Raw genomic sequence first — 27,979 nt, 5'->3', positions numbered from 1 at the left:
TGTGCCTTCTGGCACTCAGGAGAGAACTTTTGCCTCCCATGCACTACAGTTTTAGTGCTTTGAATACCGGTGACTGATGATATAGAATAGATTTTATTGCTTTGTAATGCTATAAGATGACAAGAGATTTAACAAGGAATTAGTTTATTGGACTAGAATTGAGGAATTGTGTATAAATGCAAAAGTTTTTGTTACCCTGGCCGTGCAGATATTATCTACAGTAATAGGGTATTTCTATGATAATTCTTAAAGTATGGGATGGTTCTGTGGATATATGTATTGTACTGTTGCATTCTGGGCCAGTTACTGATGCTCTCCTAGTATGCTTAAGAATCCATGAATGAATAGCTCTCAGAAATGTCTCTCAGAGCTGTGACTATAAATTGTAATGTAAAATATATTTAAAATAAAAGTATCAAATCAGGTATGAGGTCAAGGCTGATAGCAATATTAACAAAAAACTTTAAACCCACTGATGTCATTTCCTTGCTTTAATAAATCATTTACTTTTCCTACAGGTGGTGGATTTTGCTCATGTTTGAAAGATTTAGCAAAAATCATACTTGCCAATTTTAGATTTAGCTCTGGTGAGATAAATACTTTCTCTGTTACTGTTTTTTTTAAACAGGTGTCAGAAAAAAAAGCCTTTGAAGTCCCAATATAGGAGTAAACATTACTTAGTGAAGGCCATCACTTACTTCATGTAACTGGTGGGTGATGGAAGGGGAAGCAAAGGTTTGAGCAAATGGGAAAATCACTGTACGTGTTGTAAGCAAGTAGTTTTGGAAATAGACCTTTTTCCTTTCATTAGTGCCATTTCATTTTCTCTTTGACTTACTTAGTACCTGACTATGTTATGATAATTTGGTTAGAAAGGCCAGTAATTATGGTCAGTAGTTGGTAATGTTAAGGGTGTTCACATAAATGACTACAGTTCTCTTTAGAATTTTGACCTTATCTGCAGGGGAGAATTTACCAGCACCGGTAGAATTTAAATTGGTTTAGTTCAACTTGATTAAATTGCAGGCTGGATGCTCTTGCTCAGAATATGCAATCTTAATTTGGTTTCCCTTCATTTGTTTGAATTAAACCAATTCAGGCTACATATTCTGAATGAACACCCTTTGCAGGGATGTAATCTACTCTAATTTGGTATAAATTTAGATCTTCAACTAATCCAGATAAATTTTTCTCCAGAGGGATCTGCTTTGTTTGGAGTCGGTTTAAATGTCAGAATTTACAATTGAAGCAAGAAAGGCATAAATGAAATGCAAAAAATAAATATGAAGTAATATGAAAAAACCCCACAGTTACTGTCACGTCAAAGAAACTTCTGTCTCAAAAGCCAGGTTGTTTAAGCAGCAGGTTGTTTTTTAAAAGCATACTTTAGTCCCAGTAGTAAACTTGGCATTTATCCTCATAGAAGGGCATACTGTTAATTTAAATCAGAATGGCTGTACTGATTTTGCATACCATTTGTGTGTTGATTCAGGGAGAAAAAATTTTTTTTAACTTTTAGTTTATGCTATTTTGGAAGTGATAGTAATAAACCCAAAGCAAAAACACTTTAGAAGAGTCTTATTATTGGATTAGACAGTTTGCACAAAGAGTTACACTTGTGTAATTATACCAGTGTAACAAATAAGCACAATTCTAGAAAAGCTTCAAACAAATGAAATAAGCTTTTAATTGGTTGTAGTAGTTGCTGATGGGAACCATTATGCATGGATCAATCTCTAAAAGACAAATTTTTATATTGCTGTATAAAATTCGATTTAGAGATGGTTGCCTAAAGCCAGAAAATTAAAAAATTAAACTGATAGAATTACCCAAGACAAGTTTTTTTTCCCTTTAGCTTTTGTACCCTGACATAAGCCAACAAAACTGTACTTTAAACTTATTTAATCATAAACAATCCTAGCTATGTGAAACATATAAAATGTGGAATAGTCCGTATGCAGTGCAATAAATGAAATTACAATTCCGATTTAACTATCTAATTTTATAATTTTTTTGGTTAATATTGCTTTAATCTTCTTATGTATTACTACTAATTACTTAACCAATTATTTAGTTAATTATTAATTACATTTTAAAAGTTGTTGTTCCTAAAATTAAATTTAAAAGTAATTATGATTTAATGCAATTCAAAACTGACTGCAGAATATAACTCTGAAAATGTTTGTATTCATTAGTACTATTTGGAGATTGGGCTTGGAGGTTTGAGAGAGAGCAGGTGAAAAAAATAAGGAAGAATATACTTGAATTTCCTTCTGTACTGGAAGTACTTTGGCTAGAATTTCAACATAAGTCACTGTGGGATACAAACAAGTAGTTAAGGTGCTAGGTGAGAAACACAGCTTTTTCTGTATTTCATGTTATTCTGTTAATCATTAAGATCCCATGTTCTGCTCTGTTTCTGCAGTCACTGGTTAAATGGAAGCCACTCCTGGGGTCTGGATGGTTTCTACTGACCTAGACTTTGCATAGCAGCTCCATAACGTCCGGAGGTTGCAATGAGTGGAGGAGGGGAGCAACCTGACATCCTTAGTGTGGGAATCTTGGTCAAAGAAAGATGGAAGGTGGTGAGTATGCCTTCTTGCAATTCTTTTTTTTTTTTTTTAAAACATGTTTTTGAAAAGAAATAGTTTGCGCTTTGAAATCTTTTCAAAATTCTTGTGAGATGTATTTTGCTTAATACTTATGTTAAAGGGTGAAAGGACTTTAAAACCACTTGTTTCTTTTATTCTACTTTAAGAAGAAGTGCTTTTATTCTACTTTAAGAAGAAGTGATACGGATTTAAGGTGGGTTTTTTTCCTGGTAAGGACCTAGGAAAGCTTTCAAATCCTGACTTAGTGACTGTTCATAGCACAACAGGAAGAGTCCTGTTAGTATATTGAATCCGATCAACCAGTGATTATGTCAGTCTGTTTTGGAAATCAGTCAGGCACCCTTTTGAAACTTGTCAGATTGTGAGATTTGTTACTTCTTGTAGGAAGGTCTTTCAGGGCTTTGCTGCTCTTCCAATTAGAAATTATTTTTGTTTGTTATATTTTGTAGCATAGATTTATTCCTGGCTGATTTGCATCCATTTCATTGTGTGCCAGTATTTGCTTTACCATAAATAGCTCTGTTCCCTTTTGGTCTTTGTATCCTTGATTTACGCCTAGAGGGAAAAAGTATCCATTTGAAACTATTTTTGCTTGGAAAAACAGGCTGTGTTCTCGTAGTTCCTTCTCCATTCCCTGATCACTTTAGATTTTTTTTTGCTTGTGGATTTTTTCGAGATTAAGAAAAAAAGACAGGAAGCCAAAAAGGAAAAAAAAAAGCCACTTTGTAATAGAACATTTTGGGTGTCTCTGTGTGTTCAGTTAAGCTGTGAATGGATCCTTTTTTTTGCACCGTCTTCGCTTTGTATTGCTCCCATATTTTGGTATTTTATTTAAACTATGAGACAGAACATAGAAGATACAGATTCATAATTCATTTCAATTTTATATAAAGAAAACAATTTCAACTATCTTATATCCTATCCTTCATTTAAAAATGCAGGAAGTTGATACTAGCTTTGTGAGGGAACCTTTATATTTCCTTTTGTGTAAATAGAACCTAAACAGCTATCTTGAGAGTGTATTTTTAAAATAGTTTCTCGTATTGCATCTCAGTATTGCAGTGAAGTTAAAACTGAAAGCATAGTCTTGAATCAGATCAAATAGAATAAAATAGCATTATAAATAGTTAACAATATACTAATATATGGCTATCCACAAAACTACTCAGTTGACTGATATGTGCAACAGTAGTCCTGTTTTATTCAGGTTTATTTTCTTTCCTGTGTAATGAAGAGTGATGATCACAGATCTGTGTCTTGTGGAATATTTTTAGAGTAGGCTGCTGTTCATCTCATGTGATTATACATTTTAACTTGTATGTTTTCCAAATCAAGTATTACAGATAGATGAGTGCCAAATATTGTGAGTAACTCTTCAATTTCTTAATTTCTGTAGCAAACATTATGGATTTCTTGATGGCATCAAAGGTGATACACTTCTTTCTGAATTCAGGATTTCATAGGACAGTCTGCTAGTGGAAGAAAACAGCATGCATTTTTAGAAATTCCTTAATGCTTTACACATATACATTAACGTAATACTTTTCTGTGAGGTTATAAGTATTGAAATCTTTTGCTAGTGTTCTTGAAGCAGTAGAGCATTTAAAAATTCCTTGTGTAGAAAGATGAGGTGGCATAAACCAGTAGACTTTCAAGTTTTGGTGACGAGTCCCTAATTATCAGTAGCACTTCTGATTGTTCCTTGTGCAAGTCTCCCAATATCCTGGGGGTTTTTCCCCATTGAAGAGTGGCTCTGTGGTATGATTGCATGAGCTTATTTTTTCGTAACCAGTTTGAGAAAAAAAAAAAGTACACATTCCGGAAGTCATGTGAAGATTTGCAGCTGAAATGCAGTTTTTGGAATTTTTGCTGTTCATGACCTTGGTCTTTGTAATCATGAAAATATACCTGGATTTTGTGGACACAACCATTTTAAAAAACTATGCTCAATTAGATTTAATTTTAGCCTAGATGTTCTTTAGGGTGATTCTATTTTGAAAAGTAAGCATAGAAAAGACATTATAAAAAATTTTTCCCTAGTGACACCCTCCCTCTCTACTGGTCTCTGTATCTATTAGCATTTGCTGTTACCCTCTGTCGATGCCTTTTCTTGTCCCTCTTTTTTTGCCTTTGAAACATTTCACAGAATCACAGAATCTTCTTGGTTGGAAGGGTGGAAGGGACCTTTGAGATCATTGAGTCCAACCAACAAAAAAAACAAAAACAAAAACAAAAAAACCACCACCAAACACCAAAACAGAACCAAAACAAACACCCACAGCCACACACCACACCCACCCACAGACAGACACAAACCAACAATCTTGGGCACTAGAGCATGCCCTGAAGTGCCATGTCTACACGCTTCTTAAATACCTCCAGCGATGGCGACTCCACCACCTCCCTGGGCAGGCTGTTCCAGTGCCTGACCACTCTCTCAGTAAAGTAATTCTTCCTAATATCTAACCTAATCCTCCCCTGCCGCAACTTTAGACCATTTCCTCTGGTCCTGTCATTATTCCCTTGGGAGAAGAGGCCAACACCCACCTCTCTACACCCTCCTTTCAGGGAGTTGTAGAAGGCAATGAGGTCTCCCCTCAGCCTCCTCTTCTCCAAACTAAACATGCCCAGTTCCCTCAGCCTCTCTTCATATGACTTGTTCTCATATGACTCTCTTGTTTATTACAATCCTGACTTGGAAGAGCCTTGATTGTAATGAGAATTGTTTTTAGGTGGGTTTAAGAATGTCATTCAATATGCAGCGTAAGCAAAAAGTATCGAGATAAAACATTTTGGAAATTGTATGCTTTAGACTCGAAGCATACAAAGAGATAGTAGTGGAAGAGAGAAAGGAGAGAATGAGTTTGGGGTGTGAGATGCTGAATGGAAAGAAGAGAAGCTTGTAACTAATGTACAAAATGGGAGAATGTGGTGCACTGTGTAAACGAGGGCAAACGAGGTCCTTGTCAAGGTAAGAGATGTTGAGCAGATCTGGCAGGAGGCCGGCATGATTGAACAGTCAGCTCCTGTCTGAACTCAAAGGCAAAATGCAAGAAAACAGAAGGTGGAAACAGGGATGGGCTGCCCAAGATTAATATGGAGACATTGCCTTTGTGTGTTGGGATGAATAGAGGAAAGGCAGAGCTCAGCTGGCTGTTGCAACTGGTGAGGGATGTGAAAAGCAACGAGAGAGGCTTCCACAGGGACCTTGGCAGCAAGGCGATGACCAAGGAAAATGTGGGCTCCTTGCTGAATGCGGTGTGTGACCCAGTGATGAAGGACGTGGAAAATATTTTTTCTGCAATCAAAGAGAGGCTAATTTGTGCCTGGAATTATTGACTGACGTCATTATTGGATGTATGTTAATGATTCTGGTGTACTTTATCTGAGGATAGAAATTGATCTGTTTATTTTATTAGTGTGGTGGTGTGTTTGGTTTTGTTTTGGGGTTTTTTTTTGTTCTAAATTTTTTTAAGCACACAAGCAGAAAAAAACCCCAACCTTTCAGAGGCAGTCTTTCTCAGTCTGGCTGATTCTCAAAGCTGGTGAATGAAGTTACATGATAAACTGTCATAAGTTTGTACAGGGGTGAGGATGGCTGTGTCACCTCTTTCCTTTTCCCTTCTCGCCCTTTTCACCATTCATTCTCACTGTCTCTGTTGTGCTTGTACTGTGCTGAAAATTTATGTGCTTGTGCTGAAAACTACAGTCAGATCAATGTCTGTGTTTAACTGTTGGAACCCTGTTAACAGCTCAGAGCTCAGGCAAGATAATGGCATTACCAGACCAAGAGGTGGAACGGAAAAGTGCAGGATTAAAATGGCCAAATTAGTCACGAAACTACATCTTTGAGAGCTATACATAGATACACACATACTCTTTAAAAAAAAAAAAATCACCAAAAAAAAAAAAATCATATTAAAACTTGCTATTTTTTGCAATATTTAGATGCCAGATCTCTTTCCTTTCTGTAAGTACTAACACTCTGCATATATTAAATTCATCTGAATGTAGCCAAGTTATACTGAGTATTTCGTCAAGCTTGAAAGGTTTCTATTTCTTATGATTTGCCATTCTTTCAAAGTTAACCCTGGATTCTTACCTGAATAGTACCTTAAACAGGTCATGTCCGAAGGCAAAGACTTCTTATTTAGGATTTGTGATACTCTGTACTGGAACTTAATAAAGTTCTTGAAATGTGCAGGTTAAGAGTAAGAGGTTTAGGCCTGTGTTGGTAGCGTGCATGTCATGCAGCTTCAGAGACAGTATGTGGAGAAGAGGAAATTGCGTTTGCCAACAGCTACAGTGCTTTTTAGAGAGAAGCGAACGTGTGCATTTGCAGTTAAGAGGTGTTACGCCAGAAGCAGATATTTAGGTGGGTTGGTTCTGTAGGTCTGAAAGTGCGGTGTGCTGTCTATCCTATGCACCTTTTTAAAAATGGCAATGAATTGGCCAGAAGTGAGTAATGAGATAATGCTGTGTGTCTTGGACCATATTTTTCTCATCTTAAGACTATTGAAATAGCAGTTGCTTGTGATGGTAAAAGGTCTTCAGGGCAGACAGTGCATGGTGAAATACTCAGTATTGTTGTAATCGTACAGAATAAAAATTGCATGTGATGTGACTTGAAAAATGCAAGCAAACAATATGAGTATTTTATCTATTAACTTCTTCCTTATTCTTAGGCTATTTTAGAAATTGTTTTCTTCTCAGTCAGGTGGGTGATTGTCTGGATTAGGAGACGTTAGATTTATTTTCAGAATCTGAAGATAGGTCAGCATATTGCTGATCTCTAGATCCCCAGAATGTTTAGATGACGTTTAATACAGTCTAGCCACATAACCTTAGCAACTGTATGTTTTCAAATGACATTTAGAAAACTATGTCAGTTCTTTCAAGGTAAAATATAGCAAAAATACAATACTGTGTGTTTCTTAGGGTACTTTCTTTTTGTCTCCTTTTATCTTTCTATCAGCTTTAGGATGGTAGCTACAGGGGAGATATCCATGTGAAAGCATTAAGTGAAATAACATTGATGTTTTTGGTACTGAAAGCCAGACAAGTCCCTGTTCCCTGTGAACATTTGAAGCAGAGTGAAAACACAACTATTAATATTTGCTCTGAATGTAGTTCAAACTAATTAACATGCCAGGAGCATTCTTTTTCCCTCTTTCTAACACAGATGAAACTTTCAGTGGTGCGAGTTTCTTTAGTATGTCTGTTAATGAGTGGTATTGGTGAACCATAAGTACATATGCATAACATTTAAAATATATATTCAAAGGTAATCTTAGCCATTTCTTATCATTTATGATTTAGCTGTTGTGTCTAAGTCACTGCATGTAATAGAAAATGCTGCCTCTTTTCGGTAAGCCCAAGAACTTATACACCTTTAGTATTCAGCGTGCATATTTCTGAAAAAAGAAAAAGATGGAATATTTTAAAAATGTGACTGTGCATTTGTATTTGAAGATCTCTGGGTAGTATGTGACCGAGGAAAGACTTTATTCAGCACGCTGACTTGGGTCAGATTCATGCTGGGAATGCTAGTGCATTCTTCTATTATATTAAATACAGGAAATGTAGTGCAGATGGAGATTCAGGTGTATTAACTTGTATTCCTAGGATACTCTATCAAGCTGTAACCGTACCTTTGTAGATTATTCAGTAGCTCTTTGGAAGGATATGATTATGTTATTTTAAAATATATTAGTAATACAACAGCATTTGCAGTATGGCCGATAGTACAAAGAAGTATTGATGATTTGTTTCCTTTCTTTTCTTCTCCCCTCTTCTAAATCTGTTTTTGTTCTTTCTTTTTTTCTCGATATAGTTGAGGAAAATAGGTGGTGGAGGATTTGGAGAAATTTACGATGCACTGGATTTGCTTACTCGGGAAAATGTTGCACTGAAGGTCGAATCAGCTCAGCAACCAAAGCAAGTGCTGAAAATGGAAGTAGCTGTGTTGAAGAAATTGCAAGGTAGGGCTGTACCCTGGGTATGCCAGAAGTAGAATGTCAGTGTGTCTTCTTAAAAAATCATTATAATCTCTATTTAGTCATAGTTTGAGTAAGTATTCCTGTATTCTGCAGGTTATTGCTAAATGGTTATTAGAAGTGGAATAGAAGCTCTTTCAGCTTCTGAAAGTTTTGCTACGACAAACCTTTTCTTTGAAACAGGTTGACATGAAAATAAAAAGAACAACAAAAAAATTAAATTTTTTTTTGCAAAACCTATGCTCAACTGTTGTTTATTCTGCATCCATATCTTGTCCTTACTTTTTTGCTCTGGCCGTTGTTGTTGTTGTTGTTGTTAGCTTCTTATTTCCTCTTCAAGATGGTCTCTTTTTTTCTGTACTATCTAGCATTGAATATTTGCGAGTCCTTCATGTACCATGCAAAATAAGAATATTTGTATTTCTTTGCCTTGCAAGTATTGCCAAGAATAAATTCTAATGTTGAAATGGGAAACATTTAAAAAAACCCACACAAACAAACAAAAAACCAACTTTAAAATACTGTAACTTGTAGAAAAAAAAATTATGGCTGTGTAGAGTCCTGAAATACTTTTAGGGTTCAGGTCCTGACCATTTAGAATCACGGTTTTGAGTAGTCACTTTTGATGTACCTTTAAATACTTTAGTGTCAATACACGGAAATATGCAATGGCCTCCCTTCATTGCTTTTCACAACATGAGATTATAAAAAGAAAGTTTAAAGGGTGACTTTTTTCTTTAGAAAAATTATTTCGAATCTGGAAGATTTTGACTAATACATCTGTCCCTGTCAGCAGCCCCATTTTTCCAAACTCTTAGTTTGAATATAACAAAATCTTCATGACATACGGTGCTGCCTAATCTGCTGTAAAGGTCACATTGCAGCAGAAATTGACAGCCTCTATAGATTTAAGGGGGCAAGCATGTCACATGGTATAATGTTAACAAACTGTTCCCATGTTTATATATTTTTAAAGAATTTCACAACAACCTCTAGTATTCATATAGTCGAGCAAGGAGATTCAGGGACTGCATATTAGCCGCCTTTGAATTTTAGAGTTTCTAGTCCAGTGATGAATAGTGGATTTCAGTATTGCCAATTGTAAATTTAGAAACCATTTGTGAGGATTCTTGCAATAAATTATCTTAAAGATAATGAGTTTTGAAGAAACAAATACTCTATAACTCCTGGGTTTTTAAATGCTGAGAATTTTTTCACAAGTTTTTTTTTTTTTTTTTTCTGCGCACATGAGCTTGATTCTATTTTTAACATACCCAGAGTCTTTAAAATGATGTAGGTGAAGTAGCTAAAGTAATAAGGAAAACAGTAAAAACTGAAATAAAACACTGGAATTTGGTAGCACTACAATGCCAATGTATTTATAAAAACATAACCTTATATATGACTGTATAACTGGAGTGCCTTATAACTTTCTACTGTGAATTTACGTATAGTGAATCATGGGAAATCCTGTCTAGATGAAAAGAACAGAAACACCTGAAAACAGATGCTTTAAGGCAAATAATCCAAATAAAGATCTTTCAGTTATTTATTTTCTCAATATTGTTTCTCTGAGAAAACAATAAATAGAAGTTTTTGTATAACTGAAACCCTGATTTTGTATGAGATCTTTAGAAGGAGGTCTTTTGACAATCTCCCTTATGAGAAAACAATCTAAATATTATTCCTTATTTTTTATCTCGTATTATTCCCTTGTACGGTTTAAAAAATAGAAAGAAAAAAAAGTCGGTGATTTCATGATAGTAACACTAGAGGCGACCTTTTGTCATTGCTGTCCAATTCCACGCTACAGTGTAACTGCTCTGGTCTTAGCTAAGGGATGTTCTAGATGATCAGGAAAGTGACTACAGTAAGAGATTGGTCAAGGATGAACCTTTTGCGTATATTGAGATTTATAGTTTGCACAGATATGTAACTATTTTTACATGCATATGTTTTTATCCATACTTAAAGGATTTTCATTAAATAAGACTATGGTAGAGACCATTTTATGTTTTACATAAAATCTTGGCTCCTATAAGCCATTCCCATTAATTTTTCTACCTTCCCAAGTTTTCAGTATGCAAGAACTAAAAATTTGATGCAGAGAAAAAAAAATAAGAAAAATGGATAAAAACGGGGAGTAGTAAACAATTTTGTCATTGCTTCTTGAAAAATATTTTTTAGTAAAATTTACCATGTAGAAACTTTTCTTATTTTTGACAAGTTTTTTTCATACAGATTCAGAGCAGGTGAAATTGTAAACAGTACTTTTAGGTTATTTTTGTAACAACCTTCTAATAGCATACATCCTCTGAGACCAACTTTTGTCTTGTTCTATCCCTTTTTGGCATGTGTGTGTATATATATATATGTATGTATATAATTGCTATCCTTTTCTCAGAGGGCTTATGTTCTTTTACTTTCAAGGTGTTCTAGTTACCTTGGACATAAATCAGAGGAAGGAATTTAATTGTCATGAAAGTCCTTTTTCTTGCAAATATTTGGAAAGTTTGACCTATGAATAGCATGTAATGAGAGAGAGTGAGCTGACAGCGTCATTCAGAATTCTCTTCATGTGTGGATCTGTTTGTTTTATTTTTTAAAAAGTTTATTATCATGCACAATTTCTGGGAAAATTACAAAGAAACAGGCTTTTAGGAAATAATTAAATAAACAGGTGTAATATGTCTCAATCCAGCAAAACAGCTCTTCCAGTCTTTACTAGAGCTAGGCACATTCTCAAGGTTATAAATATGCTTTCGAGTGTTTCTGAATTAGAATCTTATTTCACAGAGACTGTGAAACTGAAATGAGAATAGCTGGTGGCAGAAGTGCAGGGATGTACTATTTTTTATTATTTTTAATTTCAGGAATTTTAAAAATTAAAAGACTGTGGTCATTCATTGTGGGGGTGAAACAAGCCATAATTCTGTAGGTATGCACTACAGTGAATAATGAAAAACTTCAAAGAAGCTCTTTTAAGACCCTGATCTCACAAAACACACTTAAATATGTGACTAGTACAACTTCAGTCTTAATTATGAAGGAGGAACATGTTTACTGGTATGACCATTTATGACAGCTTAGTCATCAATTGCATCTTTGATTTTTATTTTTTTTAATTTTTTTTTACCTGCCAACAATGCTATCTCCTAATTATTGTTGTCAGAATACTGTTTAACTCTTTAAACTGTTTTTTTTTATTTTTCTTTTTTCTTTTTTTTTTTTTAAAGAAATCTGCTGCAACAGATGGTTGTTTTGTTTAATCATGTTGTTGGGCCATCTGTTCCCACAGTCAGATGGGAGAAGACAGATTTATCACATCTCACTCGGTGAGAGTAAGACTCACTCAGTTGGTTTCTGTCTCACACAACCTTACAGACTTCTCCCTCACTCATTTACAGCTCTCTACCATAATTCAGTGATGGGTTCTGTCTGGTGTAGGCTGAAAAGCCAGCTACAGTGATAAACTGCAGCCTGGGGAATGGCATGTACGCTTGATACCCTCCCTAGGAAGCTTTCCAAGGGCGTAGTTGTTCGTTGAAGCCTGTTATTGTCATCTTCTCCACCTGCTCCCCAGCCGTGTGGCTCACAGGTGTGAGAAAATACTGTTTTCTTGCTGAGGGAAAAGGAACTGAAGGTATCTGCAAAGGTGTAGTAGGTGTGAATAGCCACATTGGAGTGGCAGAGGATCATACTATTTGAATAAGGTGTACAGGCCCTACTTCTGTCCTTTCCCATTTCCCCAGATTTTCATAAAAATTCATTTCTGGAGAATTTACCACACAACTGGAGTTGCTGTTTCAGTTAAAATGGCGTTTCTCTGACCAAACCGAGTTTTGGACATTTACTGAATTTGTCAGATGAAATCTGACTAATGTTTCTCTGAAGATGTTCCCTCAGCAATACCCACTGTGGCTGTAAAATGAATCATAAATATTTGAGATGAGACTTCATTAACTGGAAACTGCAGCAATGAATATTCAAAATTTCATCTTGACAAATTTGCCGCAAATGCTTTTTCTTCATAAAATTATACTGTCTGTAATATTGCCTGTCTTACTTAAACAAATGGATGGAAGGAAAAATTGGAGGAAAAGCTTAGTGCTTATGTATTTGTAGAAGTTGTAGATATTTCTTTAAAAATAATTCTTTTATATTAAATTATTTTGATGAACGCTGTGCCATTTTCTTTGTTTAAATGGGCCTATCTGTTTTAATTCTCTGTGGCAGGGAGCTTCCTGAGGAAGCAATAAACAAGCAACTGCTCTTCTGTCAAGTGCAGTGAAAATGTTCAGAAGCTGTAGGGCCAAGTTCTAGGGGTCTGATGGAGCTGTGAGTGCAGTAGTAACAAAAAGTCCTCCCAGATCTGTAGCTGGTGGGAATGGTGTTTTGAAAGCAGTAATGGTTTTTTGAATTTTTTAATTGCTTTTCTCCTATCACTTTTTTTTTTCCAATTTATGACACTCAGGTAATCCTAAGGGTAAAGAAATTCATGAAAGAAACCTTAGGTGACACAAATTTCACACAGCTTTAGAAGCCACTTGCGACCATCAGCTTTCTCTTGGCTGTAGCTTCCGTGGTTTCAGAAAGGAAGGTAAATGGCCTGAGGGACTTAAACCCTAGAGCACCCTGTTGTGTCATAGAGTGGGTTCATAAGGGGTCCCAGGTTGTCTCCAAGTCGATGAACACAGATGCCAAAATGACAATGAGGGTGAGTTTCCTTTCTGTTTACCTACTGCAGTCTTTAGCTTGCCTTTTTCTATACCTGGAGAATCTTAAGCTTTGACTTACAGCTGCAGGATAACGAGGAGATTATTTTTGACCAGCCCTCTTGTCCTCCACAGGCTTTAAAGAAAATTGGCTTAAACCAAACTGTGATTTTTTTTTTTTTAACTACTAGAGTTTTTTTATCTTTGCTTCAGTGTACCTGAGCTGAATTTGTCTTTTGTAGCTAAACAGCAAAGATCATATTCTAGAAAAAGATATTCATAAATCGGATTAGTTGAATTACATTTTCTACACTTTTTAAATACAAAACATGACCTGCAGGTAACTACTACTGTTTTCTTTCATTGCAGCAGCTGCAGCCTATAGAAAAAGAGGAATAGTCACTAGGAATATTGTCTATAACAAGCCATCAGCAAGAAAATAACCTTTTCCCAATCCAAAATGCCTCAAATTTGTGGACATTTAGGCATGTTGCCATGCATGTTTTCTTAGGGAAGGGTGATAGCTGAGGTAGGGCTGTGCATACTTTTGGGAGCAGAACTGACATTGGTTTTGCAGCTGTTGAACTGTGGGATTGGGGAACTAAGTTTGTTAAAGATCTCTAAAGAAATATTAACTATCTCTGCCAGTAATTTGCTAGCTATTTAAAGGAATAAACCACAGAATTTCATTATTATTGACTAATTTGCTTCTTTTTCCCCAGGAAAAGATCATGTCTGTAGATTCATTGGATGTGGAAGGAATGACAGATTTAACTATGTGGTCATGCAGTTGCAGGTCAGTGTATCAAAGGGAGCTCAAAGTTTGCTTGTGTGTTTTGGTTTATTAGACAAGCATATATGAAAATACCAGTAAAATTTAAGAGGATGACAAATTAAAAAAAGCCAACAAAGATCATGAACATGTAGTAGTGAGCAAACCTAAATTGAGCATGTTTTTATATCCTTATCCTTCAATATCCTTTCCGTAATTCTCTCAGAAAGGAGAGAGTTTGCATCCTCAGAAAGACCTGACTGCTGAAGGAGTGAACTGTGATAATTCACATTCCTTTGAAGTCTTCACTTGAAGATAGTCTAAAATATAATATATTAGTCTCTGCATTTTTGTTGGCTTTTTTGGTGAAAGTGAAAAAATACCCTTTGCAAGTAAAAGAAAACACGTCACTTTACTGAAAGACTTGTTCCGGTGAAAAGGGAGTAAAATGGGTGATTAGCAATTAAAGTTATGGGTTTATTGTCCTTTACCATCTTGCTGAATATGAATACCGGAAAAAGAAGTGCACTGTAGTTCCTACTGTTGGTCATATGTTATTTTGACAGACCAACAGTTCTGTGATGTCATGGGGGCGCATTTCTTGCATAGTATATTTTTCACGTGTTTGGTTAAGTCATCTAAGATATACTGTATAATTAAATAAACTATTTACTTTTCCTTAAAGAGGTAAGCGTAAAGAAGTCTTTTGTGAACATTTTCTCAGTAGCCTTTTTTTCAGCTGTGACACAGAGATAACATTAACTAATAGCATATGTATTAGTCTTCTAATAGAGATTAGTTTGGTCCATCTTATTTAGGAGTAGAAAGATACTGAGGTTCATATTTTCAAAAATAGATTCTAAATTTAATGTTGGAGATACTCAGGGACGTATACTCATTACATTTAGGTGAGATTTATTATCGTGGAATATGAAAACAGGTAATGAGAGTGTTGCATGGTTAACCATGAACAGCTAAAGAAGAAGTAGGAAGACTTTACACTATTTGTGAATCTTGGTATTAGTATTTTTTAATGAAAATATCTTTTAATTTGATCAGGGTCGGAACTTGGCAGACCTGCGTCGGAGCCAGTCTCGAGGAACGTTCACCATTAGTACCACTTTGCGGCTTGGAAAGCAGATTTTGGAATCTATTGAAAGTATTCATTCTGTGGGATTCCTGCACAGGGACATAAAACCGGTAAGTCTGCCCATTAAATCAAAATAGGCAAGTAAGATGTGGTCATTGGATGGCTGCATTTATAAGAGTAGGTTCTATACTAGATATTAAAATGAAAAAAACGAGAAGAGACAAAAAATCGAGTGTTTCTTCATCAGGTAGGGTGGATTTTTTCTATTAATTAATGTTGGATTGCAACAACAATAACTTTGGTCTTTGTCATCATTGTCTTCGGTTACTTAGGACTCCTAGCAATTTTCTGTAGTTAAAACTTCCAACTTTTATCTGTAGCATCATGCAATCAAGAGTATTTGCCATGAGATATGATATAATGAGTTTGGCTAATGGCAATTAATATCTTCACATAATAAATCTAAGTGAATAGATACTAACTGTAGGATGTATTTTTAAGTTCTTCAATAGCAATTTTTTGTATTTAATGTAACAAACAAGGAAAGAAAAGACAGGCTGTAAGAGAAGACCATTCAGTTGTTTCGTGCTGCAATTCTAATAAAATCAGTGTTATCAAAATGTCATGAGGGCAGTGCCTTCCCGATAGAATCACACTTTTGCATTTTTCTGTTCTTCTTTGAATTTATTCCTGAAATTCCATCAGCTATTTTTAATATTGCTCTATGTTAAAAATGTCATCGGAAATCTGAACTTTCAAAATTTGTAAATGAGAAAAAAATAAGCAAATATTGTGTTTTCTAATAGATGCAAATAGGGCTGGTTCTATCTGACATATATAGACATATATAGGTAAATTTCCTGTCAGCTGAATGATGTTTACATAAAGCCTCTGATGAGTTTCTGTCCATTAGGGAATTTTCATTTTCATCACTTCTTCCTTGCAACTTTTATAAAAAGTTGTGTTCTCTCTGACCCATCCCCAAGACTTCATTTGATAGGGAAAGGACACAGAGACAGTGAATGTCAAGTGAAATAGGTGGGAAGGAGTTCGCTGGAGCGCAAGATTTTAATGATGAAAACAATTCCAGTTTTGAATGGGAAATGTGTTCCTTTTTGGCTGGCAGGATGGATTTGGGACATCTTGTTATCTAGCTGTGTCTTGGAGTCTGTGGACTCAAATAGGATGGAAATGGAGAATGCTGCTAGGGGATGGAAAAACCCCAGAAAATTAAATGATGAGCCAGGATGAACAGCAGTGTGAAGCAATACATTAGATTAATAAAAGAAAGAATTTTTCTTCCCCTTTAGGAGTTATGTTGCAACTTACACATGCAAAAGAAGGCATGATTGCTTTCTAGCTTGCAGTTTTCCTGGCTTGAATATACAAGTCCATTTTATCTTTTATTATGTATCTTCTAGATAGCATAAAGCTTGCTTTTAGTATAATCTGAGCTGATATCTTGAAGTCCTTAGTTTGTTATTTGCCTTGTGATGAATTAGACAATGCTGAAATTCTGTTCCATTTGAAAGTAACGTTGACCACACTCCTTTCAATTCATGGTTTTGATTGTTTTTTACTCTCAGCCTTTGACATGGAAGCGGCTGTGAATTTCAGATGTATTTAGAACAGTACTGCTGTTTCACTTAATGGAAAAAGAAAAGCAGTTTTGGTAGAGTTAGTTGTGTTAAGCTTCCGGCTTGCTCAGATGTGTAGTTTCAATTCTGTTTCACAGAAATTGTTTTTAGCTTTATCTTTTTTTTTATATCACATAATCCACTTTTAGGGGATTTGGTGGGGAGAGACTTCAACCAATTTAGCCAACGTGTTCAAGCATCATAAACTAGCAGTGTTGAAGAATTATTTTTTTTTTTTTTTAAAGGGCTAACATGGAATGTTAATCCGTAGAGGCAAATAAGAAAATTTACTGAAGTTTTCCAGAATGAATTAAGTCCTCAGTGGCTTCCCAGCTTTTACTGTTTGGTTGTTCTGGGGTAATTGTTTTTGTTTTTGTTTTTTAAAATCTGGTTCTTCCCCCTCCCATCAAAAGGAAAACACAGTTTGCACTCTTTATTCTGTATTCTGCATATATGATATTAGTGCATTTGTTTAGATGAACTTGTTAGCCCCTAGGTTGGTAGTTTTTTGAGATGTCCAAATCAAAACTTGAGTGAGTGGCATGATTGGAAAATTCTTGCTAAAAATATATTCTGAGGGATGAAGTAAGATGACAATTTCTTTGGACTCTGTAGGCTGCTGTTCAGATATGCTAAGAGGATGTCTGATTTTCTTAATATTTTCTTCCAATTTAATGGGAGTTTAGTAGAACCGAAAATATGGAAGGAGGGATAGAGAAGTAGAATGTGGATTTTCTACGATTGTGTTACTTCATTAATACATGCACATATTGAAACATGTGTGGAAGTATATATCTATATATCCATCTGTATTTGTTTTTCTTCCTAGTCTAACTTCGCAATGGGACGTTTTCCTAGCACCTGTAGAAAGTGTTATATGCTGGATTTTGGCTTGGCACGGCAATTTACCAACTCATGTGGGGATGTCAGACCAGTAAGATATTTTTTCACAGTTGTCAATTTGATTCATTCAATGTGGTAATATGCTGTCTTTTTTTTTCTGGAGAAGTATGGGAGTTGCATTGAACTGGTAACTGATATAAACTTGACAAACATCATTCCAGATCAGAAATGTTATGTGATTTATTGATTATATTAAAAGATTGGCAGTCAGGAATGAATCGGGTTTCAGATTTTTGGCTTGAGACAGAGGTCTGGTCTATGAATTTTTTGGGGTAATCTATCTTTTGGTTTGGAAAATCAAGTAAGAAATAGGTTTTCATTAAATATCAGAGCAATACAGCAGAGCTGAATTTCACTTGGTATTATATTGCATTAAAAAAAAAAACAACATATGTAGGAGAAAACGTCAAACACTAAACTGAATATATAATCTTCTGAAAGTCTGAATAATTAAAACAGTGATAGGATACTAATTATATAACGGGACGTAGTTGAGTGTACTTGAGGTATGCGATACAGTCTGAAGAAAGTTGTAGATAAAAGCCTATCAATGAGGACATTACCATTTTAAGTACAGTAGAGCCTCCCTAATTCACTGGCGGGCAGTCAGTTTTGTTAATTTCAAAGTTTGAAAACGGGCAGGTCAGTGCCGTGGTACATGGTGATGTTTTAAAGAAATATATTTTCTTTATTAAACTAGTTATCTTTTTTATTATCTTTATTGAACTAGTTTACGTTTTGATGGTGATACTGCATAGTGTACTAGTCAATATTGTGTAGCATATTTATTAATGCAATGCGTTTTGAGTGGTAGAAGCCACATCTATAGGATTTTCAATTTTATTTTGTCTATGAATTTGAAAAAGTGGCAAAATTTTGTGTGCAAATTATGAGGTGTATGAGTTAGCAAGGTAAATTAGTGGGGTTCTGCTGTACTTTATTCCTTCAGCCATAATGCTGGACACTGCAATGAAAGCAAAGACAGGGGAGACCAACAGAGTGGCTGCTGCTGTTGGATAGGTGAGCTAAACATTTTAAGTAGTTTTAAAATTTTTTTTATTTCTAAATGTTCTTGTCGTGTTCTGTATTATAATTTATATAATACTTATAATGTTTATAATGTTTTTCTAACTGACCTGTAATTTCGAAAACAATTCTCAGGATTCTGTAATTTCTATATGTATACACACCAATGGTAGTATTTTCAGAAAAAAGAGGTGATAACAACAGAAAATTTAATATTTCTGCTCTTCTTTCTTTTGTAACAACTCAGCTCTTGCCTTTTGTTTTTCATTGCAGTGCCCTACAATGTAACTGAAGTAATTCTTCAATTTAATCTGTTTAGAATTTTCTGACAGCGTAATCCGTATTAGTAGAGTGGTGGTGAGGGGAAAAAAAAAATGGCAGTACTTTTACTTGTACTTAATAGTCAGAAATGGCTCTTGTATAGATAGCAAACCATACTGTTGGCCTTGCTTACTAATAAAATTTTTTAATATTTTCATTAAATGTGCTGTGTGCTTCTCCTTAAGGCTATCCTTCTTCTAAACTCCATTAGATTTCTTCAGCAGATACTGCAAATAACCTGGAACAATGTAAAACCATGTTCTCCAAAAAACATAGTACTCTATTGGTAAGAACCCGTTCCTTAGTTAAGGTTGGTTATTAGATTTTTATGATAAGCCTAATTCTCTATATACCTGACTTCCGCAGAAAGAATCCAGTCCCATTGAGATTTTACATATCATCCTCGAGTCCTTGAATTTCCATGATGTATTCTAAAAGAATCATAAGTTTTGGAAATGATAGTATCAGGTTTTAGTCCTTTGGCAGCTTTGTATTTGCCCCAATGTTAAGGAACTCCTGGGGGCCCTAAATCTATTTGTTCAACTCAAAAAGATGGAAGGGGCTTATATGGATACTGTTGAAAGCAGGAAGGTTTATGACAGGACTGTATTTCCCTCCAGAAATCATTGGCCAGTACCACTGGCTGGCATATGCGTTCCAACAGGTGGAGACATAAAAAAAATGAAGTTAGCTTCAAGACTGGTAGACTTAGACTGGCAAGAGCGTTGAAACTTAAAGGAAATTACAAGAATAAATTATCATCAGTTTTATGTTACAAATCTCACTGTTAATATAGGTAGTATTCACTTGACTGAAGTTGAAACAAGAAGTTGAAAAGAGGCCCTTAGGTGAGGAAGGCTGCCTATTTTGTGCCATCAGGTCAAGAAGCAAAGAGGAAATGAGAAATTTATCAAACTCTTAAGCTATCCAACGTTAAACTCTTAGTTAATTCCAGGATGTTGTACCAAGACAGAGGAATGCAGCAGAGTTTCGTACGACTTCAGTGTGATAAGGTGGTGGTGTTTCAGATCTGTTACAAAAAGAGGAATTGTAAAACTTGGGACTCCATGGTTTTATTCCAGTATTTGACTGAAGTATGTGCTAGTGGCTACTGATACGTTCAACTGTCCATTCAGACCCTTCTGCATTTCTGTTAAGCCTGTACTTATTCTAGTCTGAATCTTTTCTTTTGTCTCTCCTCTCTAGTTTCCTTTCTACATCCGCCTCCTCATAATGCTTTGCTTCTAGTTAGACTAATTTCTCTTCTCTTTGCAATTTTGGTGCCAACTGGAACAGTACAATGCAACTAAGTGAAATTTTCTTTGCTCTCGGTTCATCTTCTTTGCACCACAATGAAACATGAAAGCATTCTGAAGGAGTAAGAGAAAAGAAATTCGAGCTATTGCAGCTCTGGATTGAATTATGCCTCATGACAGATAGAACATTTGAGGAATTTGGATGCCTGATTCAAACAAGGCTGTATTGAGTTTGTGTGAAATTTAGTTTCTCAAAAGCTCAAGCATAATCAGTTTTGGATGGCTAGTAGAATATTCCTTGACGTCATCATGGTATTCTTTCAGATCCCTCCTTGTTTGTCTTCATTCCAAGGCACACTGGGGTTATAGATTTCCTACAGATTATTGTGGGGGTTAATAAACAAAACAAACATTTGTTTCAGCTGCATTCAAGAACAGTTTGAAATGATTTACTGAATTAAAAGCATGCAGCTACAAACCAGTCATCTAACACGAAGGATTTCAGCTTAAATTGGTAATATGCAGAAAGTTTCAAGCTGCTGAATGCAGGATCTTATATGGAAAGTGTTGGCCACTGTTTATAGATTTTACTACGGGTGCCGTATATGGCAGTGAAGTTCGTAACCAGGCAGCAGTTGCTGATGAGTCTGGAGAAACTTTGATAAAGTTCCAGCAATATTCCAATAGAAAATGTTTACGCTTTTAGAAATGAAGAATCATTCAGGTTAGAGAACTTAAATATTTTTGGTACTGTCTGTAGTAATTACTCTTTTTGTCTCACATAATTATTTACAGTAGTTACCAAACACACCTGTTTTCAGTACAGAAAGTGTGTTGATGACACAGGCACTTCCCTGGCATGAACTTGGTTTTCCCTCATCTTTTCTGTGGTGTACAGACCCATGCTGAATGTTAGTTTCTTAGTTAATTTCCGAACATAGTTTGGAAGTTAGTTTATTAATTTCTGAACATACACACATTAGCTAGAATAACAATGTACTTTAATTTAAGGTTTACTGTGAAATAAAGTAAGGTTTATCTCACTGTTTTGTTTCTTCTGCTGTTGTTTACCATAAGTAGTGTTGATTACAAAGTTCACAACAGATAAAACTACTCTGGTTCATTCTGTCTTGAAATTAATAGTGGATCATATATATTAGTAAGTTGAAATTATTTTATTTGTTAAAAAATATTTTTTTTTAAAAAAGTGTTAGTTAAGTTATCGAGGGATCATAATGTAATCAAGCTTGCAAAGAAAATTGCATAGGTAGATTAGTCTGCAATTGAAAGAAAATGTTTACCTTGTCTTTATTTAAAGATGTTAGCATCCAAAACTTTAAAATTTATGTAGTTATGCCATCAGAACTAATTTCTAGCTTCTCCCATGCCCATGTACTAACAACATACCATCTATTGACGTCTTCTCCTGTGCTGGTTTTTCTTCTCAACATTACTAGCTTTCGTATTCTGTGACTCCTGTCAGCTTTCTCTCCTTTTCTCAGTTTTCTCCATTTTCCATTAACACAAGTCTTAAATCTGCATCCACGTAGTTTCTGCATCTTTATCTTTGGTGACAGTGTTCCTTTATCTGACTTTAGTCTAGCTCCAGCTTCTTTCACAATTTAATTTCTAGTTGTCTTTCTTCAGTGTATCCCTCTCTAGTTTTATGTTCCCTCTTTTTCCCCTCTATCTTCAGATAGCTTCCTTCATAAACATTTTTTTATCTTTAGGCACATGATTCGCATTCATGATGTCCCTGTTCCAATACTGTTTCCTTTTGTTCAAACTAAAACTGTCATCTGTCTCTAGTATCTTTGTGAATATCTTATGATGAATTCAAACTTAGTCTCCTTTCTCCTGTGCCAACCACTCATCACTGCTTCTGTTCCCAATCACTGCATGTGATAGATACCATCTTCCTGTTACCAAGGCTTCCTGGTAGTTTTGGTATGTCTCTACATCCCGTCTGTGTATATATCCTGACAGTGCTTTATGTATGACATGCGCATACATTCATATGTGTGTGTATGTATTCTTTTTGGGTGGGTTTTTTTTTTGTTCATTGACAAACCTGAAGTTCTTGTGTAGGCTCACCATCCCCACCTGACTGTTACAGTATCCTTTTTCTGGTTTGATAAATGCAAGGTTTTTTGCCTTGACAAACACTAAAATTCAGGATGCTACTACAGACACAATTTATGTCTTTTGCTTTGATTATGTTACCCTTCCAAAGTGCATCAATCAAGCTACTTATTTTCATTTTTAAGGCTCTTAGGGATCTCTGCCTGCACAGCCTATTATCTTTCATTCGAAGTAAAGATAAGCAAGAGTAAAGGTAGTGACCTGCTTCCATTACCTACTTCTGGATTTTTAAAGAAAGAAACTTCATTCTTTATTTCAGACTGTTCCTTATGTTGGAAGGGAGATTTCTGTAACCACCCAAAACCTCACTCTGTTTGGAAATGAAACTGGAAAAGTATCATTATTTTCTGTAGGAGTTGAAAATATCTTTGTTTGACCCTTAAACCTTCAAATACAGTCTGTTAGGACTGTAATTATTATTTAAGGTTTAAATGGAAGGCATGCTTAACAGCAAAAAGCAGAATTTAGTGCCAGTCTGTATAGAACTACACAAAGATGGAGATAACAGTGCATATGGAGAAGATTATCTTCTAATACAAGAAACCATACATAAATGATAGAAAGTCTTATTTATCATAGAATCATAAAGTTTGGGTTGGAAGGGACCTTACAGATCATCTAGTTCTGACCCCCCTGCCACGGGCAGGGACACCTTCTATTAGACCAGGTTGCTCAAAGCCCCATACAGCCTGGCCTTGAACACCTCCAGGGATGGGGCATCAACAGCTTCTCTGGGCAACCTGTTCTAGTGTCTCACCACCCTCACAGTAAAGAATTTCTTCCTAATATCTCATCTAAATCTCCCCTCTTTCAGTTTAAAACCATTACCCCTTGTCCTATCACCGCACCACACAGCTTGGCGTCGTCGGCAAACTTGCTGAGGGTGCACTCAATCCCACTGTCATGTCACTGACAAAATTTTTAAACAGCACTGGTCCCAGTACCGACCACTGAGGAACACTACTTGGCATTGGTCTCCACTTGGACATCAAGCTGTTGACTGCAATTCTTTGAGTGCAGCCATCCAGCCAATTCCTTATCCACTGAGTGGTCCATCCATCAAACCCGTGTTTCTCCTTTTCAGAGACAAGGATATCATTCAGGACAGTGTCAAATGCTTTGCACAATTCCAGGTAGATGATGTCAGTTGCTCTTCCCTTATCCACCAGTGCTGTAATGCTGTTGTAGAAGGCCACCAAATTTGTCAGGCATGATTTGCCCTTGGTGAAAACATGTTGGCTGTGACCAACCACCTCGTTATTTTTAGAGTGTGTCAGGTCGGCAAATGGGTGTCTCTGTACCTTTCAGAAGAGTCACCTACTACTATCATCTGTTGCCTTTTCTTAGTTGCACTGGTTGTTATAAGGGGAGCAGATCGGGCTGCCTTACTCAGCTCCAGCATCTCTGCTGATGCAACGGTTCTTTCCTCTTCAGCCTGCAGAGCAGTGAAGCTGTTCTGCAAGGGCATCTCAGGCTTTGGGGGAAGTCTCGTCCTCCTCCTGGCCCTCCTGCACATTTGTGCCTGTGCTGTGTTGCTGTGTTGCTGGCTTGTTATTTTGAATTTCCGAAAAAAGTAGTTTCAACATTGCATTTTCACTTTAACTGTTATTAATTGTTTCTTATGGACAGGTTTGAAGGGAGGATTTTTTGTGGTCTTTTTGTTATTTTCTTCCTGAGAAGTTACGGTGTCTCCTTGACTTCTTGCCTGGAAGAATGGTCAAGGCTGAGAGCTTAGAATGAGAAAGCCTCCCATGAAGGGTTCAAGTCATACTTCTGTATTAAAGGATCCCTCAGAGTTTTGCTGTTGTGCTTGTCAGATCCTAAGACATCTCAGTGTCATTTTCGGAGATCTCATTCATCTTCATACTACCCATCTTACTGTCAGACTCCATGGTGATTTAGCACCATTCAAACCATGCTACTGAGGAGCCCATTCAGCTGTAGCTGCTCCTATTTAAATACAGTTTTGAAAAATACAGGTTTAATATAAAGCGCTTCTTGGAAAGTAATATTTAAAGAACAGAAAGAGAAATCCCAAGTGAGCAATTTGGTTGTTCAGCACTTGTAGTGCTTACTGTATTTTTCATTGCATTTTGGATTTTCACATGTGGACTGTCTGTTTACAGAATTGAGGAGCAAGCAGTTTTCAGCCCATTTCACTGTTTTTTCCCCAGTGGGATTTGCAATGGCATGATTTTTCACCCTTGGATTAGATTATCTAAAATGACCTTCATTTGGTTTGCAGCAGCCAGATGACAGTATGAAAGTAAAAACAGTAAGACTTGAAGGAGATATATTGTATTTTATCCACCAAGAATATGATGGAATCTAAGAAATTGCTTCTGTAGGTATTAATGTCGTCTTTATTCCTGTATTTTTGTATCCATCAAACCCCCTTTTTCAAGAAAAGTGCAAAACAATCACAAAGCTTAAGCTTTTGAAGTCACTGAACAGCATTTTTAATATGAACTGATGCAAGATACACTGATTTTTATGTATCTGAAGGACCCAAATGATTCACATGAGGTGTCTGTTTCTTTTCTTAATTATCAGTTAGGCTTTCCTCATTTATTAACTCTGGGACATAGCCAATGATGTGTTGTTCGGGTCATCCATTCCATCTGCCCCAAGCTTTCAATACAAAGGATGGCATGGTGTTAAAGAGCAGAGGAGTTCCACTAGTTTTTAAAATTGGGAATAAATTAATTGCTATAAACATAGAAGCATATGTTTTTTGTTTGGGAAAACCAGTACCAAATTTCTTCCTTATTCTTCTTGGTTTCCCTTGTACTTCTGTCATCTCCTTTTTTGCTTTATTACATAAGCTTCTTTTCCCACATTGCAGCTGAAATAGCCTTTTTCTTCTAATTCTTTCTGCAGAACTATATAGTTTCTTCCTCCAACAATATCAGGACTCTTTTTCAGAAAAAAATGAAATAATACATCTCCAGTGTATTTCTCACATATTTTAATTGTAGCTGTCTTTATTCCCTTCCCTACAAAGCGAATGCAGGGTTTCTCAGTCTTATTTTTACGCATTGATTGTGTAGGTAGTAATCTGTTGTGAAGTTGGTAAAAAGGGATAGAATTGATTATAAATGTAATACAGCAAGTGTTAGAGAAGAACTAATCTTTTCTGGTATTCCATAATCATTATCTAGACTGTAACTTTAAATTTATCATTTTCCTTATGGGAAAATATCACCCCTCTTTATAAAGAGGACTAAGAGTTCATTTCAGAAAATTACAGGAAGAAATATTCTGAGAGACAATTTAATGTAGTGAAATGTTTGTGTTCAGGCATTATTAGTCTTATTGGACCCTGGTTCTTTGTCCATTTTATTTTTGTTTGCTTGGAACGTATTTTGATGACAAATACTTTTGGGAAACCTTGAACAACATTTTGTGTGTAGCTGGGAATAGGATGAAATAATATGGAAACACGGGCAGTAGTGTGTGCTTGTATAGGCTTCTGAAACTAAATGTTACGTGTTGGGGACTGTACTAGCATGCAGGTGTTTGGGGTAGACGTAGAATTGAATTCTAGAATGGAAGTTGATAAGGAAACGTTCATTGGTAGGAGGAGCCTTGTCTGGTGATGGAAGAGGTCAGAAGAGAGAGAAATGTGTGTGGGAAGGAGAGGAAAAGCTGTTGGGGATGATGTAGGCTGTTAAAAGAAGGAAAGAGGAAACAGAGGCAGAGGAATAAATTGTTGGAGAGAGGAAGCCAATAATTGAATTATGGGTGTAGATCAGAATTGATTACTGCAAAGCAGGGTAATTAGAATTTAATTGTGGGGACACTCTCTCTAATTATCAGGCAAATACATTTAGCAGGATGCAAATTTAGTAGATTAATGAAATTCATAGTCTACTGTTTATTGGGTTTTGAGAGTGTTGGCAAAGGTTTATTTTACCTACCATTTTGTTTGCCATTGTCCTAGTGGTAGCTCAAGTAGTACTAGCATCTGTTTTTTCTTGAGACAAAAAATAAATTATTCTTTTTGAATGTAAACCTAACTTCATACAGCCTTCAGTTTACGTGTCTCTGTTTACATGGTGGTGATAGAAAGTGAAGGTATCAGCTGTGGTACAGAAATAGAAAATTTAGAGGGACAAAATCTGAAGGACATTTGCATTCTTAATACGGGTAGTTTTCGTTACTCCTGTTTCAAAGTGATTTTTAACCACAGCTTTGCTTTGAGGTACTATTAAATTTAATATAAAGAAAGCAAAATAAAAGAAAAAAGAAGCTGCTAGTCTTTGCTCTTAGACGGATTAACCTTTAAAAATGAGTTTGAGGTCATAATTCTTTAAAAATCCATAAATTCAACCATCATGTTTTATCACAGGCCTGAGTTTTGTGTTCTTTTATTTATGTGGACTTGAAGTTACAAATAACTGAATTGTATTTGTTTTATAAAGAAAACAGTGTGACATGTACGCAAGCTGAGCTGACAAAGCTAGGGAAAACACAATTGAAAAGCTATCCAAAAGAAGGTGGTATTTAGATAAAACCTTAAAAATGTGTTGGTAAATATCAAAGCAGAGTATTAAATACATTTTGCAAGCCTTTGAAGTCTATTGTACTTCATTTAAATACAGGGATAGAAGGTATACATTTCTTGTATATTCATCCTTTTTTATTTTATTTTTTTTTTACTTCACGAAAATTTGGGAATGCTTATGCATTCAAATTGAGTGGTGTTTCTTTCTTTTAATATTCTGGAATGTCTTGATTGCTGTGGAGGACTGGAGAATACTTCCACCTTTTTCTACCTTACCTCCTTTCATCTTGGCGGAAGAATTGCAGACTGTTTATTTCTGTGGTTGGAAGAGAACATAGTTTTTAAGGTACTGAAAGAGTGGAAGCTGTATCCATTAAATGCTTTTTATGATGGGCAAAAAAGTGGGATAATTTTAAGAACTAAAGGAGCAATTGTGAAGCTACACTGTTGTGAGAAAAAGATGACTGCAAATCTTTTGTCCTCTCTGAAGGCAGTTTGGACCCACAGACATATAGCCTGGTCTGCAAACATTGATACTACTTTAAGAAAAAACTCTCAGAAGTGGTCCACAGATAGTACTGAGTAAAACTAGTGCAGTTTTCTTTATCTGCCCCAGTGCCACTGATGATTTAGAATTTGTGTCAGTAACTACTCCCACGTAATACCTTGACTGCATGTGTTTATTATAAATAAAAGTCTGTATACTGGAAGTTGTTCAATAATAGTTACTGAGCATTGTGCTCAGATTAAAATTTGGATTCATATTTAAATTTAAATGATTGGCAGCACTTTGGTCAACTCCAGAAAATAGTGAAATTTATCAGGTTTTGGTTTTATTTAAAGAGCAGGAGGATACATTGTATCTTCAGCAGTTCCTTGATACATTGTCTGCTTTGAGTGTCACAGATTAAAGGAAAATCCAGGACAACTAGGACATGGTTTATGAGTACAGTATTAAATGGCAGTGAATTACATGAAAAATAATTAAATAGTACAAAAAAC

General features: G+C 35.7%; 1 protein-coding gene across 1 annotated transcript in view; it reads left to right on the top strand.

Annotated features, from left to right (window-relative positions):
- The first annotated feature begins 2,516 nt into the window (after nucleotides 1-2,516).
- TTBK2 (tau tubulin kinase 2) overlaps nucleotides 2,517-27,979 on the top strand; it is a 67,360-nt gene continuing 41,897 nt past the window's right edge. The window contains exons 1-5 of the mRNA XM_074149007.1: nucleotides 2,517-2,585; nucleotides 8,446-8,593; nucleotides 14,046-14,119; nucleotides 15,155-15,295; nucleotides 17,652-17,756. Coding sequence (XP_074005108.1) covers nucleotides 2,517-2,585; nucleotides 8,446-8,593; nucleotides 14,046-14,119; nucleotides 15,155-15,295; nucleotides 17,652-17,756 — 537 coding nt within the window. The remainder of the gene's footprint in view (nucleotides 2,586-8,445; nucleotides 8,594-14,045; nucleotides 14,120-15,154; nucleotides 15,296-17,651; nucleotides 17,757-27,979) is intronic.

This window comes from Numenius arquata, chromosome 6 (assembly GCF_964106895.1).
Source record: "Numenius arquata chromosome 6, bNumArq3.hap1.1, whole genome shotgun sequence".
Lineage (NCBI taxonomy): Eukaryota > Metazoa > Chordata > Aves > Charadriiformes > Scolopacidae > Numenius > Numenius arquata.
The sequence above is the reverse complement of the archived record's forward strand: the minus strand, read 5'-3'. Positions and strand labels throughout refer to the sequence as shown.